The sequence below is a fragment of the Lathyrus oleraceus genome, chromosome 5, assembly GCF_024323335.1.
Source record: "Lathyrus oleraceus cultivar Zhongwan6 chromosome 5, CAAS_Psat_ZW6_1.0, whole genome shotgun sequence".
Lineage (NCBI taxonomy): Eukaryota > Viridiplantae > Streptophyta > Magnoliopsida > Fabales > Fabaceae > Lathyrus > Lathyrus oleraceus.
In genome coordinates, this window is record NC_066583.1 from 166783323 (window position 1) to 166800613 (window position 17291).

General features: G+C 32.7%; 1 protein-coding gene across 1 annotated transcript; it reads left to right on the top strand.

Moving 5' to 3' along the window:
* The first annotated feature begins 207 nt into the window (after positions 1 to 207).
* On the top strand, positions 208 to 4788 carry LOC127080638 (superoxide dismutase [Mn], mitochondrial). Its single transcript, NM_001426874.1, has 6 exons — positions 208 to 671; positions 1338 to 1384; positions 1468 to 1593; positions 1712 to 1768; positions 3038 to 3115; positions 4383 to 4788. Exons 1-6 carry the CDS (start codon positions 350 to 352, stop codon positions 4473 to 4475), a joined length of 723 nt encoding a protein of 240 aa, NP_001413803.1. The 5' UTR covers positions 208 to 349; the 3' UTR covers positions 4476 to 4788.
* Positions 4789 to 17291: the final 12503 nt, after the last annotated feature.

A 17291-nucleotide genomic window follows, 5' to 3' on the forward strand; every position in this document is an offset into this window, starting at 1 on the left:
GAAAAGTTTTTGACTACTAGATTACCTCACCAAAAATGATATTAATTCGTTTTAAAATAAATATTATATTTTACATCGATTAAAAAAATAAAATATTAAAATAAAAGTTTATTTTTATTAATTATTGCTATATTATAATTATTCTTAATATAATATAAAATAAATAATAAATTAATAGTATTAGATAAGATATAAAATTACATTTTTGTAATATATTTTGGGACGGAGTAGTACTTGTCATTTTTTGTAATATATTTTAAGTCCACTCAGCTCCATCTACAAATTACCGAATCCTTCACTCTAGAGTTTTTCCAGAATCTGCATTATCATCCTCTCTCTGTCTCTCTCCATGGCCGCTCGAACCCTATTGTGCAGAAAAACCCTATCCTCCGTGCTCCGCAATGACGCAAAACCAATCGGAGCAGCCATAGCAGCCGCATCAACTCAATCCCGCGGTTTGCATGTCTTCACGCTCCCGGATCTCGCTTACGACTACGGAGCTTTGGAGCCTGTCATTAGCGGCGAAATCATGCAAATCCACCATCAGAAACACCACCAGACTTATATTACCAACTACAACAAAGCTCTCGAACAGCTTCACGATGCCGTTGCTAAAGCTGATACATCTACCACCGTTAAGCTCCAGAATGCCATCAAATTCAACGGCGGAGGTTTGTTTCCCTTTTTTTTTCTTTTTTCTAATATTTAATTTTCTGGTTAATTAGACTGAAGATTAATAGGCAATGAAATCTGATTAACGATTGGTAATCGCAGCTTAACTTTTAGGTTATTGTGAATGTTAAGTTAGTTCATCCTTTGTTTATAATAGCCGATATGTACAATAGATATGGTGGATTGGGAATTCGCTTTACACTTTTTTTGTGATGTCAGTTGGAAGTGATTTGTGAAAGCAACACTTTGCGAAATTCGTATACTTTTCCTGGTTTGGGGATAAGCAACTTATTGAACACTTATAGCATAAGCTATTTCTATACCAAAAGATAGAAAACAAAGTCAATTGTTTTATATAAGTTATAAGCTGTTTCTATGAGCTATTATGGAGGGCTTATGGAAATAAGTTGAAAGCAGCTTATGGAAGACATGTCTATAAGCTCTCCCGAACATTCTCACAAGTAATAATGTCAGGAGATAAATTTAAGTAAGTTAATTCATTTTTGCTTGTAAACGAAAAGGGGTTTCACATTTACCTTTTGAGGGAAGTTATACCTGGCTTTGAAATAATCCAAATAAAATTTTCAGAGTAGCTTGAAAAGATTTTCTGTGCTTATTATATGGATTATTTTATTTCTTATATGATTAATAATCATTTACTGCAGGTCATATCAACCATTCCATTTTCTGGAAAAATCTGGCTCCTGTTAGTGTAAGTTGATGCCTTGATTCCATTTCAGGGAAAATATTTTGTATCCAGTGACTTTTTTACCTAATAATTCACACCTTGTGCAGGAAGGAGGTGGTGAACCACCAAAGGAATCCCTGGGCTGGGCCATTGACACCAATTTTGGATCTTTGGAAGCATTGATACAAAAGATTAATGCCGAAGGTGCAGCTCTTCAGGGGTCTGGATGGGTGGTAAGTTTTGTGGATTCTGAGAGTTCCAGCGTGTATTCTATTTTATATCATTACAGCTCACTGCCTGTTTTTATTTGAATCATCCTGTTTTTTTAATCAATTTGTACTGCATTACCAGTGGCTTGGTCTCGACAAAGACTTGAAGAGGCTTGTGGTTGAAACCACTGCAAACCAGGTAAACTTCATCACGTCCCTTCCACCTCTCCAACATTGTCCCCCTTTTCCCAAGATGCTAAAAATGGTAGTAAATAGTTGTCGCCTCATTGTTCATGTTTGGCCACAAGTTCTGGTTTTTTAGCGAAATTTATATTTATGCTGTATCTTACTTCACAACATTCTAGATCCTTTCACCAATCACCATATATTACTATTATCAATAGTTAATTTTAGTTGCATTAAATCAATGAGATCATACATTGCTTATCCTTGGATTGATTGTTATCTTTCGTGATTTCTCAAAAGAATGGGAAAAGTTCTGAAGATACTCAATTATTATAATATGATTCCATAACCTGGGTTTGATTTTTGAGACTTTCATATTTTTATAGTTATAATTACTATTACATATTTAATCCATGTAGTTTTGCTCCTTGTATTGATTTTGCTATATCTTTTTCTTATTTGTGTTCGGGTCATGAATGACTTCACATTTCAAAATATGTTTAGTAGCCTACCACAATAAATTCTTCTATTTTCATCTGAAGAATGTTTTTCCGGGTGAGAGGTGTATTTTACGAATATCAAACAATTCATAGCTGTGTACACCAACTAAGTTTTTGTATTTGCCACAATTTGGTTTTGCCTCCTTTTTTCATTTAACTTCTTTTAGTTTTTTTTTTCTGTGACTGAGCACATCTTTATAGAAACTCTTTGTTCACTGGATTTTTTTTCATTTTATTTTTTTTATGATTTGACTCTAGTTGCAACACTTTTTTTATTCTAGACCCAACCTCCAAATAATCAACAAGCCTCAAGTGACCATGGTCATGTTCTCTCTAGGTCTATTTAACTACTATATCTCTGAATCCATCACCGATTTATAGTGGAAGAGTTCTGAAGCTGTCTAGCATTTTTTTCTTCTTACACCATATCAGTTCAATTTTGATGATGTTACAATGGTTATTAACTACAGTGACTTGATTCCGATTTCAAAAGAAAGATGGTGTATGGACTAATTTAAATTTTTTTGACTTTGTTGGGACTTGAAATTGAATATGTATCCAAAACATTTTCTATATGCATTTTTCTTCATATTTGGACTCTGACCGTCGAAGTTGCATTATTGATGGAATTTAGGATATTAAAAATTAGTACTTGTCTACAGTTTTTCCTTTCCCTCATGCTCTCTATTTTGAACTTGTGTAGATAATGTTTATCCTCTATGCTTACTTATCATTTCTGGTTCGTTTGTTTTCATATGTAAGTTTGGTCATTTTATTTGCAGGACCCACTGGTGACTAAAGGAGCAAGTTTGGTTCCATTGCTTGGTATAGATGTTTGGGAACATGCCTACTACTTACAGGTAAATTTTGGACTTGGTGGTTCATTTTTAACTGCATAATTGCAGTTGCTATGGTGACATAATATCTAAGCTGTTTATTTTCTCAGAGAAGCCAATAAATGTTGACTGACTAGTCTTTCCCGAGGCTCGGACTCCTCGGGGGTTATTATCCGTTTTATCCAATTCCTTTCTTGCCTCTTTCTTTTCATACACCTGCAGCCAGGCATTTCAATTTCGCTCACTCTTTTTCAGTCTGCTGTTTTTTCTAGCATTAACATGCATTACGGATCTATTGAAAACCTAAACAAACATAAACTCATCATATAATATGATGAAGACATACAAACATGATGTCTCAAGCAAACAAAGTAAGGACGAGGAACTAAAATTGACTTTTACAATTGGTTTCTATCTATGGAGCAGATACTACGTAGTATCTGGAGACATAGTGAAATCAAGACCTTATGAGTTCTAACAAAATCTATAAAGGGGTAGAATATTTATTTCTTCTAAGTAGATGCTATGACTATTCATCATGGAATTTGGCCTTCAAGTATTTTCCACTGCTCATTAGCATTTATTTGCTTGATATTTCTGACTTTTTATACTGCATTAAAATGTGATTGTGAAGACATCTTGCTTTATGAACTTTTAGCGCAAACCCAAACAATAACTGAAGAGAAACAGAGGGAATGATACCACAATGCCCTCTGCAGTTTCAGAGCTCTATAATTAAATTCCATTAATTTAGAATAATGGAAGTAGAAAATAATATTGCTAAATTTTCTCATATTTTACCAACAGTTTACTTAAGCTTGTTATGTTAAGAGTTCAGGTCAATGATATGTTACAACTAACATTAGAATTTTTATTTTTCTGCTCTGTTGTGTGTGAAGACGTAGATTCGGTTGTGCTTTACCCTTCTTTCAGTGTCCCGCGGTCAAGTCTTGGTTGTGCTTTACCTTTCCTTCCGTGTTCAACAACTTTTTCTTGATGCCACAATGTCCCATCATATATTAGGTTCAAAATAGATTTTTCACCTCCTCTTCACAACAAAGAAATGATCAGACTTCATATTCAGCACACTTCAATTCCTTAAGATTGCAATTTTTTTGAAAATAAATTCTTCTCATTTTACATTTCTTATCAATGTCGATGCTTGTATCATACTACTTTGACATTCAATAGAAAAAGAAAAGAAAACATGTAGAACACTTTCTGAGATTCCTAAAGGCACACTAGTTTTCTGAGGGTTTTCTTATGTATGCTTTTGTTTATGTTATTGCAGTACAAAAATGTTAGACCAGACTATTTGAAGAACATTTGGAAAGTTATTAACTGGAAACATGCCAGTGAAGTATATGAGAAAGAGAGCTCTTAATCTGAAGTGCTGCTTGGTGTGGAACTTGGGACGACAGGTTTGCAGCTTGTTTGGCAATGGAATAAAATGATGTGAAGTGATAGATAAAACCTTCCTTTGATGTACTTGCACTTTAGAACTTCGAGCAATATGGCCGCAATAACCTTTAGAACCTTTTTGCTTAGATGTACTCCTTTTGCTTGAATGAGAGTCTTGTGTGAAATTATGACCTTCTTATCAAGTTTCTTTTGTGAAATGAAGAAGTTGGAGTTATTATCAATACATGTTTGGTTGGAATTGTTTATACCAACTTCTTTTGTGAAATGAAGAAGTTGGAGTTATCATCAATACGCTTTTCTATTCCAAAACTAATTAATCAAATCACAAACAATGTTTCTCATAGACAATGAGCTACTACTTTTGTCCCTAACTAAAAGTCTATTATGAACAAAAGAATGTCAATTTCAAATTGTTATAGAAGTACAGGACTTAGATTTGCTCGATAGGAGGATCTGGGGGTGTAGTGCTCCGAACAAAGTACATGTGTATCAACCTTATCTCTATCATTAATTCATAGAGTTAATGATATATCTAATGCTTCCCATTCGTGGAATAGTATAAGTAAGAAATGGGAATAGAGAGGTTTGGATGAAAAAAAGAGTTTACTTAATGTTAATGATTGGTCTTCCAACCATGTTTTTGTCGCTACATGGAAATGGAGAGATGTTTGGAAAGGCATCGAGTTTTTACTTTGATACATAGCTCATGATTCATTGTGGCTTAGCTTTGGATGCAACTTGCTCCGATTGCAACCTTGAGGATGAATATCTTTTCCATTTCTGTAGAGATTACCATCTTGCCTGTCAGGTTTGGAACATGTTAAATACTACTCCCCCGGTCTTAAATATAAGAGTTAAAATTAACTTTTTATATGGTTCAATTAAATTCTTTTTTAGAAGTTAGAGTTTTTTCTTTAAATTACTTAGATATGAGCCTAGAGAAAGTAATATTTAAATGTATTTTTCCCCAACAATTAGACATGAATAATTGGTCGATAGCAAACATCTTTGCTTGTGTTGGAATCAAAATTGACGTGTTATTTTTGCCGCCACGATTGATATTCTTTGGAAACGAACTTATTTTTTATGCTACTCTCAATTTTTCCAAATGCGAAGGCAAGAAGGATTTCTCACTGGATGGATTAAGTGATTATTGTAATAGCTTTTCCCTTGCCTTCTTTAACTCTCATAACAATTGATTCAAAAATCGTGTTTCACTATTTTGAAAAATTATTAACTGAGAAAATATTGAGTTGAGTTGGAGACTAGATCACTTTATGTAAAACGTTTTACGGTGCAAGCCAGACAGACGATCAACTATGATGCTTTCATGATAGAACGATTTAGTTTTATATTATATAATTTCTATTTGTACGGTAGATAATCGTTCTTTATATTCAATATTTGATGACACAAAGATCAATCAATGATGGTATTTAACCACGATGCCTCCATGATAGAACGATTTAGTTTTATATTATATAATTTCTACTTGTACGGTAGATAATCGTTCTTTATATACAATATTTGATGACACAAAGATCAATCAATGATGATATAAATATCATCTGTAATATTCGATGAATATCAGTCGTATTTAGTGCAAAATAGACATTTGAAAAATGAAACAGAAAAGAAAAATATAAAGATGAAGTGGAGACGAAAAATAGGAGAAAGATTTTAAAATAAAATATGGAGTGGGGTAAATAAGATGAGAAGATTTCTATTATAGGTAAAATTCTGACATAAAGATGAAGTGGAGACGAAAAATAGGAGAAAGATTTTAGAATGAAATCTGGAGTGGGATAAATGAGATAAGAAGATTTCTATTATAGATAAAATTCTGACCTGAATGAGAGAAGAAGTGAGGGGAGTGGAAACGTAGAAGGCAAGACAAATCAGTCAACAATCAGGGTTATCGTTAAGTGACCAATAATTAAAAAATAATTTTTATCATTTCGAGTATTAAAAAATGATATATCGCCCAAACGTAAGTTCAATCCAAATCGAATAAGCCGAGTCGGAAAGACGAGCGACAACACTAGAAAACGCATGTATGTGATGGTTTATGATGGTGTATTCTTATTCTTTCACAAAATTGATAACTCCTAGAGACTAACTATCATATATAACCACTAATAAAGTGTGGTATCCTTTTAGTGTGGGATTTTAATGATTTTTTTCAAATTCACCTCTACACACAATAGCTCATCCTTGCACTTATTTCTTAACAATTTAAAGTCAACAATTCCTTTCAATTCCCCACTAATTCTTTGATTATCAATAATCTCCCACTTGAATTTAAATAAGTGTTTAAGAAGTAATGTCAAATGCTTCAAAGATTATGCATAAACAGAGGTGTCAACGACTTAAACTTTTATGTAGCAAGTAGGATTTTGATTCAACAAGAGTGACACAAGTGTCTTGAACTCTATCTCAGACATCAAATCCGCACACAACCTTCTTTTAAGGTGTATTTTAAAATTTTGTGTTTTAATGTCCCTGCACGTCTATCCAAATTTAGTGAGGATTATGGAAATTTTGTCTCAAATTGAATAGGAATTTATCTAAGTTCCATAGTCATACAATTGAGTATATAAAGAGTACTCATGTAGATAGGTACTCTACTCATACAAAGTATATATTTTATTAAGAATTTTTTTTATCTTATCTTCTTATCGTTTCATGATTGATATTTATCTTTATTTATACTAGCATGATCATCTGATATTACTCACAACTTGTTATTATTCATTAAACATGATTCTTGGGATCTTTAGTCGTTTAGGTTTGGTTACCATCGTGAGCAGCTCAATTATGTATGGACGTTAATCTCATATTCTTAGATGTGTTATGAACTTTCTCTCTAGCTAATCCTATTGTAAACGAATCTACTAAGTTTTCATCAGTGTGTATATGATCCACTCTTACATCTCTTTTAGAGATACTTTTTATGTTTTTTCCTTATTTGACGTCTTTTATCATTATAATAACAGTTCTTAATTTTTGAAATAGTCGCGATATTATCGAGTGGATAAACACAATTGTCATAGGGTTTTTTACAAAGGCGTCTTAGCTAGTAAGTATTTTAACCAATTTGTTTCTTCACTAGCAGTTGTTAATGCTATCATTTCAGACTCCATCATGGACTAAGCCAGGATAGTATGTTTCTCTAATTTTCAAGATATAACTCTATCTATATCGAATATATAGTTATTAGTTGCTTTGGAATCATCAGATAATGTGTTTCAATTTGCATAATTGTATTCTTCAAGTACTGCAGGAAATATATGATAATGTAGGCCAAGATTCATGGTCCTTTTACGATATTGCATGACTCTCTCAACGACTTACCAATGTTCATTACTCAGTCTACTTGTAAACTTGCACACCAATCCTACGATATATGCAATGTCGGGTCTTGTACAATCAGTGGCCTACATAAGACTGTCAATGATGTTCACATACTCACCTTGTCTTACATTATTGCCAATGTTCTTAAATAATTTTACATTAGGACCTTATGGTATGCAAGCAAGTTTATAGTGAAAGTAATTATATTTCTTTAAGATCTTACTAACATAGTATTATTTTTCTAAATAAATTACCTTCTTAGATCTAGTGGTATTGATTCTAAGAATCAACGACTTCTCTCAGGTCTTTCATATCAAAGCTGTTACACAACAATGATTTCATATCATTAACGACATGAAGATTTGATCCAAATATGAGTAAGTCGTCTACATAGAGACATAAGATAATGCAAATTCTATTTTCATATTTGTAATAAACACATTTGTAACTTTCATTCACTTTGTACCCATTTGATATCACTAAGTTATCAATTTTTTCATGTCATTGCTTTGGAGTTTGCTTTAGACCATACATAGACTTATCTAATTTACCGCCCTTGTTTTTTTTTCCATGAATCACAAATCTATCTGATTGGTTCATATAGATTTCTTCTTCTAAGTCACCTTTTAAAAATATTGTTTTTAACATTTATTTGGTGTAATATTAAGTTATAAATAGAAACAATTGAAATTTGTATTCTAATGGATGTAATTATAGTGATTAGAGAAAAAGTATCATAGAAATTTATATTTTCTCTTTGCCTAAACTCTTTGGATACAAGGCGAGTCTTATACTTTTCAATTGTTCCACCAAGTTTAAGTTTCTTTTTCAAAACTCATTTACACGAACGTTTGGTTTGCAACCAAGAAGCAAGTAAGTTTCTTTTTCAAAACTCATTTACACGAACGTTTGGTTTGCAACCAAGAAGCAAGTATACTAAGTGTCAGGTCATGTTAGATTCTAGAGATTTTATCTCATCGTTAATAGTTTTTTTCCATAAATCTTTATATAGAAATGACAATACTTCTTAAACATTTGTTGGATATTATTCCATTGTAGAAGCCGCATAATCAGAACCATAGTATTTAGCAATTTTTACACTTTTACTTCTTCAAAATTCTTTTTCTACTTCGTCATTGCTTTCAGTGGTTCTTATCATGTGAATATGATTCGATTCAGTACCTCCACCATTTCCCAATTTAAAAGAAAATTTGTCTTCATATAATTCAACATTATTTGATGTTATGATCACTTTAGAATTTAGATCATAAAACTTATATGCCTTATTGTTTATTGTACATCTAATGAACACACATTCATAGACTCTACTAGTTAGTTTAACTCTCTTCGGATTCATAATCCTAATGACACACTACAAGTGTACTGTAGTGCGAAGTAGTATATAAATATTATAGAACCACAAAAAACAAAGGATTGATTACCTAATTCTATTTTATTGGTGTAAATCTAGAGCTATCGAAAGTTTATATTTTATAAAACAACTTAAATAAAAAAAACACTTAATTGAAATCAACTTAAAATAAAAAGCACTTAAATATTATGAAACAAATAAGACTTAGGATTTATGATCCTTACTCCGACATATTCATATAATATTTAACTTCAATTATGAGAAATCCAACACTATTATAAAAGATAGATAAAGATGGAATTTTTCTCAACCGAATTCAGACACTTTTGTGATTCGTACTTAGATGTTTAAAAACGCGCTTTCGGGGGTAGTGAGGCATACCCTTTCGGTGTATGATCATTATTTAAAAACTCTTTACTTTCTTATAAGGTTTGGCTTTAAAAATTCAGGCTTTAAAATAACATGTGAATAAAGTTCTCGTAATCAATTTGTGAAAGTTTATATGAATAGTCATGAGGTAAGTCTCGTGACCCTTAGTCCCTAGAGAACTATTCAGTCATGGTGAGAAACATCACAAATAGAGCAATAATCAAATTAACAAACATGATAAATGATATAAATAAATTGATGATTCTGATAAAAGGATAAAAGAGAACTTAATTGACAACAAAATAACTTCAATCAACAAATATTCATATGCTCCAATGGAGACTTGAGTACAAAGGCTTTTTAAAATAAATAGAATTTTATGTTAAAACTAAAAATAAAAAACATCCCAACTCATACAAAACATGAGTTTTTATATCAAAATTCTAAATGTGTACTAAATCAATCTCCTTTAATGTCCATAAAAAATAAAATATTCCAGACAAGAATTGCAAAGATCCCCAAACAACAATAGGAGAGCCGAAAAACAAAAGAATAATTAGTAGATTGCTTCTATCTGCTACGGACGTCTGTAACATGTGTCTGAAAAATACATTGGTGTTGGGCATTGGCTGCTATGACCCGTAATAGTTGTTATGGCCACCCGTAGCAATCTTCTGGAAAATGCATGGCAAAATTCTGACTTTTTTCCTTTTTCCCGCATTTCGCTCCTCTTTGTTCCTCTTTCATCCAGAACACTTACTTAGGCCTGAAAATACCAAAAATAGAATACCAACTATAAATATAAAATAAACAAAGATAAATTAGACGAAAACAATAAAATAACAAAAGAAAGCAATTAACAATAATGACACGAAAACCACTTATCACCTAACAAAATCCAAGCAACCCCGAGATCTAAAATAAGACAAGTTTGGTTGTATTTTCTTAAATATCTCATAATGAGATATCTTATTTTTATACTTGGGAACTCTATTTAAGACATAGCAAATAATCAATAAAATTTTCTCCCGCTAGTGAAAAGTAGCACCAGAATTCAATATAATAGCAACAACTGGTTCAATAAGAGTTATATTCTTTCCTTCACGCTTTACCATTAATTTTAGGAGAATATAGTGAAATTGTTTCATGTACAGTTTCATGTTGTTTATGAAGTTCATTAAATAAACTAGAATCATACTCATATTTCATATCACTACAAAGTCTCTTAATCTTCTTAGTAATTTGATATTAAATTTTATTCACATTAACCTTTATTGTGAAAGTGATGCCCAAAAAATAGAGTATGATCGGTTTCTTGATCAACAAGAAAACCACAAAGGAAAAGAAAATAGAAAACAGAAAATAAAGACAATTCAAAGTGGCTCAAAACTAGATTCTTGATTCAATTACACGTTAGGGAACAATGTTTACAGTTGAATCTCAAGCACACCACTTTCTCCATATGAACATGATTATCAGGGATTGATGGGGAGGTAGTGAATACTATGTTATTTATAAGAAAATAAACTCTAGCTTCAACTAACATACTGAACAATTGGCCCAGTAGACTTGTTCAATTCGACATGTTAACTTAAACAACAAGCTAACATATACTTCTGCATGCAAAAGCAAACTTCAATTACTGCATGTATATCTTCGCCTGCTGTCGAAACATAAAGATAACCTTGCCAAGGCTAGAGTTCGATCCAAATACCACAAATCTCCACCTTGGAACAAACTTTAACCTAACAAGGAAACATACTAGCTTTCATCGTGCAACTTTATCAACTGCATACAATGGAAAAACTTGCAACTTGGCAATGTCTTGATGATCATATTAACAACATTGTCATTCGTCGAAACCTTCGTCAGTTGGACTTATCCATGCTATATCATCTCTATGGCGAAATGTAGCATCACATCGATGTGCTTAGTTCACTTATGATAGGCTGAATTCTTCGAGATATGTATTGAACTTTGATTATCACATTTAACAGTGATAACTCTTGAAGTTTCAGCTCCTTAGCAAAACCTTTGAGCCATAATGCTTCTTTCATATATTCAGTGGGAGGAATATACTCTGCTTCAGTGGTTGATAAAGCAATAACCTCTTGAAGTGTTGCTTTCCAACTGATTATTTTTCCAAACATACTGAACACATATCCAGAAATAGATTTTCTGGAATTCATACAACCTGCATAATCAGAGTCGACAAATCATTCGATTTCAACTTTGCTATCACCATCACAAGCTCCACTATAGATCAAGACTCTTCTAAGAGACCCGTTTATGTACCTTAGAATCCACTTCAAAGCTTTCCAGTGTGCCTTCCTGGGATTGACCATAAATATGCTTACAAGGCTCACTCCGTACGTTATGTATGGCCTCATATAGACCATAACATACATCAGAGAACCTATTATAACAGAATATAAAATGCTATTGATATAGGCCCTTTCGACTTTAGTACTAGGAGTTTGAGTCGTACTTAGCTTGAATTGAGGATTATTAGGTGTTACAATAGGATTTGAATTTGACATACCAAACTTATCGAGAATCTTCATTAGGTTACTCTCTTGAGATAAGCATAATCTCGATTGTTTTCTATCTTTCTGGATGTCAATCCCAAGAATCCTAGAGACAGATCCCAGATCCTTCATGTCGAACTCCTTATCAATTTCAACCTTCACCTTTATAACATCTTCGACATTGTTTCTTGCTATGAGGATTTCATCCATATAAAGCAACAAAATAACAAGTGACTTTCCATGTTGAAATCTAAAGTAAACACAGAGGTCGAACTAGCTCCTAGTGAAACCTATGTGTGCCATGAACTTGTCGAATCTTCTATTCCATTGTCGAGGAGATTGTTTCAGGCCATGTAATGGTATATTCAACTTACATACATAATCTTCATTTCACTTTTCTACACACCCTTCAGGTTTCCTCATTAGGATTTTTTTCATCTATATCACCATACAGGAAGGCAGTCTTCATATCCATTTGTTCAAGTTCTAGGTCAAACTTTGCCACCATGGATAACAACATTCTAATGGATGTGTGCTTTACAACAGGTGAGAACACATCATTAAAGTCGATACCTTCTTTTTTAGTGAACCCTAGCAACCAACGTTGCCTTGAATTGCTTTAAAATCACTCATTTGATTCCTTCCTTAACCTTGAAAATCCACTTACAATTGACTAACCTGGCCCTTGCAGGTTTCTTAATCAAATCCTAAGTGTTATTATCATGAAGAGATTTCATCTTATCATCCATGGATTTCATTCATTCAGTCTTATTTCGACTCCTCACAGCTTCCTTGTAATCTTTAGGTTCTTCATCAAGGACCTCACTTGTAGAAATCAAGGCAAAAACTATGAGATCTGCATAGCCAAGTATCTGAGTTGGCTTGATGACTCTTCTTGACATGTCTCTTGCCAGCATATAGTAATTATTAGTCTCCTCTTCTTTATCAGAAACTTGTTCTTACTCTTTGACTTCATCTGGGTTATGCAATTCAGCATCATTGTGTTCCACCTCAACAAGAATCTCTTCTTATTTCAGTACTTCTCCATAGATCTTTGCATTTTTACCAACATCATTAGTTTTCTTGAATGCTATTTTTGCTTCATTAAAAACTACATCTCGACTTGTGATACACTTCATGTGACTTGGCTATAGGCACCACACCCTATAATATTTGACTCTTTCATGGTATCAAAGAAACATACATCTCATAGCTCTATGTTCGATTTTGTCTTGCCTGAGCATATGCTACACAACCAAATACTCTAAGTCTGTCTAGATTAGATGAATGTTTCGACCAAACTTCTTTAGGTGTTTTCATCACCAAGGAAGTTGATGGACACCTATTTATCAGGTAAGTTATAGTCCTGACTACCTTAGCCTAAAAAACTTCTTTAATCATGCACTAACCAACATACACATCACTCTTTCCAGAATGGTTTGATTAAACCATTCAGCCAAACCATTTTTTGGGGGAGCACTTGCAGTAGTTCTATGCCTTACAATACTATAAGCAATACAATATTTGTCAAAATCCTCATTGAAAAATTCAAGACCATTGTTGGTCCTCAACCTCTTGACCTTCCAGCTAATTTGGTTTTCGACCAAAGTCTTCTGACTTTTGAAATTTTCAAAATTTTCATCCTTAGCTTTCTAAATTAATACCCATAACTTTCGTCAGTAATCATCAACTATGGATAGAAAATATCTTGCACCTGAGTGTGAAGTATTTCTTACAGGCCCCCAATGATCAACATGGATATAATAAAGGGATCCATGTATTCTTTGTTTACCTTTGTTAAACTTCACTCTATAAGATTTACCAAATACACAAGGTTCACAAAACTCCAGTTTTTCGACCTTGTCACCACATAGCAGATTTGTTTCGAAAATTCGACTAGGCCTCTTTCACTAACATGTCCAAGTCTTTTGAGCCATAATTCAGTCTTCGACACAGGTTTTGTGGATGCCACATATGCTGAACCACTTACAACCTCAACCTCAAGGGTATACATGCATTTCCTTTTGATGCCTCTCAAGACTTCCTTCGACCCCTTCATTACCCTTGCGATGTTTTGCTCTCCTTTAAAAACATATCCTTTCTTTCCGAATTCACCAAGAGAAATCAAAATTCTCTTAAGATCAGGTACATACCTGACATCAGTCAATATCCTTATTGATTCATCATGGAGCTTGAATCCTACAGATCTAATACCTGTAACTTTGCAGGCTTTGTTGTTTCCCAGCAACAATGATCTACCATCTTGAACACGTAATTCCTCAAACACATCTTTGTTTGAAATCATGTGTCAAATGCAACATGAATCCATAATCCATTCTTTGCTAGAGTCGTTTCTTGAAATCATTAGGACATCAAATGATTCATAATTATCTTGCATAATGGGAGCATTACCATTATCCTTTCCACCATGATTATTTAGGCATTCAGGGCACACCTTTATTGTGTAATCCTCATTCCTACAATGATAACACCTAATAGCAGGATCATTACCACCATAATAATTCTATAGAACTTTACCATTCTTCTCCCCAAACCTACCATCTTTCTTTAAGATTTTTCCTTTTATGGACAATCCTTCACCAACAAACGATGGCTTGTGCTTATTTCGTTTGTTCAAATTCTTAGAGTACAAGGTTGATTGAACTTCTTCAAAGTTCAAAAAATCTCTTCCATATAAGATATTTTTTAAAATTAGCATGAGACTTAGGTAAAACACACAACAACAACATTTGATCTTCATCATCAATCTTGACCTCGATATTCTCAAGATCAAGACTAAACTTGTTGAACATATCCATCTACTTAGATAAGACTTTATCTTCACTCATCTTAAATGAATACAAAGCTTGCTTCAGGTAGAGACGATTGACGATAGGTTTGGTCATATACAAACCCTTGAGTTTACTTCACACACCTGTTATTGTCTTCTCCTTCGAGACCTACTGGAGAATCTTATCACAAAGGCTCAATATTATGGAATTATGGGCTTTCTCGATCATCTTCGTCTTTTACTTCTCCGTTAGGGAAACATCCTTCTTGTCCGATCCTTTCAACACTTCTAACAAACCTTGTTAAACCAATAGGGCTTGCATCTTTAAGCGCCACAAACCAAAATCATTCACACCAGTGAACTTCCCAATCTCATACTTTGTTGACAAAATATTCTCCTCCATGCTCATCGCACCAATTTTTTATGAAAGTGATGCCTATAAAATAAAGTATGATCAGTTTCTTGATCAACAATAAAACCACAAAGGAAAAGAAAAGAGATAAGATAAAAGAAAGACAACTCAAAGTGGTTAAAAACTGGATTCTTTATTCAGTTACACACTAGGGAACAATATTTACAATTGAGTCTCAACCACACCAATTTCTCCACCTGAACAAGATTATCAAGGATTGATGGAGAGGTGGTGACTATAATGTATTTATAAGAAAACTAAACATTAGATTTCAACAAACATACTAAAAAATTGTCCCAACTGACTCGCCTAATTTGGAATGTTAACTTAAACAACAAGCCAACATATACTTCTGCATGCAAGAACAGATTTAGACTATGACATGCACATCTCCGATTGATGTCGAACCATGGAGATAACCTTGTAGATGCTAGAGTTCGATCCAAATACCACAATCTTAAACATATCAAGTGTTTCACTTTATTCTTGATTAAGTATTCACGAGTATAATTATAGTAACCATCAATAAAAGTGATGAAATAATGTTGACTATTTTTAGCAAGTCCCATCAAGTTCACATACTAGTATATCATAATGTATTAGATCAAATTGTTTAGATTCTCTTATTATTTATTTATGTGAAGTCTTAGTTATTTTATCTTGACTATAAAATTCATATTTTTCTAAGTCATCGATGTTTAACTTTGGAATTAAACCTATGCTAATTAAATTAGAAATAATGTGCTTATTGACATGTCAAAGTCTAGTATGATAAACATTAAAATCACACAAAGAGTAAACATAAGGATACATCTTATTCATTTCATTATTCAGCTTAAACATGCCATCAGCATTATACCCTTTCTCAACAAAAATACCATTCTTAGTGATGGTGCACAAATCTGCCCCATTAGACAGACTAATCACTACCTTATTCAAAAGAAAACCAGAAACATGATTCTTTCTAATATCTTGAGTATGTATGACATCCTTTAACATTAAAGTCTTTCTGATGGTTAAATTCAACTCCATGTCTCCAATACCATATACATTAGTGGTGAGATCATCTCCCAACAACACTTTCTTATCATGAGCATTCATGTATGTTTTGAACATTGCACGATAATAATAGACATGACAATAGGCACATGTAGTTGCATGTCCCTACTATTCAGTTATTTTGCTTCTTTTCTTATCGCTTTCATCCATGTTTTTATTTCGATTCATTAAGTCTCCTTTATGTTTGCATTTATCTGAATCAAGTTTGATTTGATTCATTCTTAGCATGCATAAAACTTTGGTTAGATGTGATCTTGATCTAAACGTTCTTTGATCAATAGCATATGTTAGTGGAATGAAATTATTTTGTGTTGTTGGTCAAAGTTGATTCGAAGGTAAAATCTCAAAATGCTTTTGAAAATATGAAATTTTGAGATTTTACAAGATTGATTCGAATCATTCAGTTTTACACTGAATTTTTCATCCTGATCAAATTGCACAGTAGCTAAACTCAGCAATTTGATCCTGATCATTTTCCTAGGAACTGAATTTGTCTAGTTTGATTCAAATTAAATATTCGAATGAATTTCAGTTTTAAAAATTCATGTTTGATTTTGTTTGATTTGATTTGAATCAATTTTTGAACATGATTCAAATCAAATCCTTTTGCCTAAAAACCTTATCCTATTTTGTTTCATTTGATCCAAATCAAATTTTATGCTTGATTTGAATCATGAGGCATTTGATTCGAATCACATTTTCTCAGATCCGAAACAAGTTCATCTTTTTCAGAAATTAGTTATTTCTTTCATTCCACCTCATTTTTCTCATTTGATCTAAATCATATTTTTCTTGAGTTAAATCTAACCACCTTTTTTCAACCATTGTATGTTTTATCTCAAGCACATATAAATCATTTTTATCATCATTCTTCATATAACATCAATCATTAT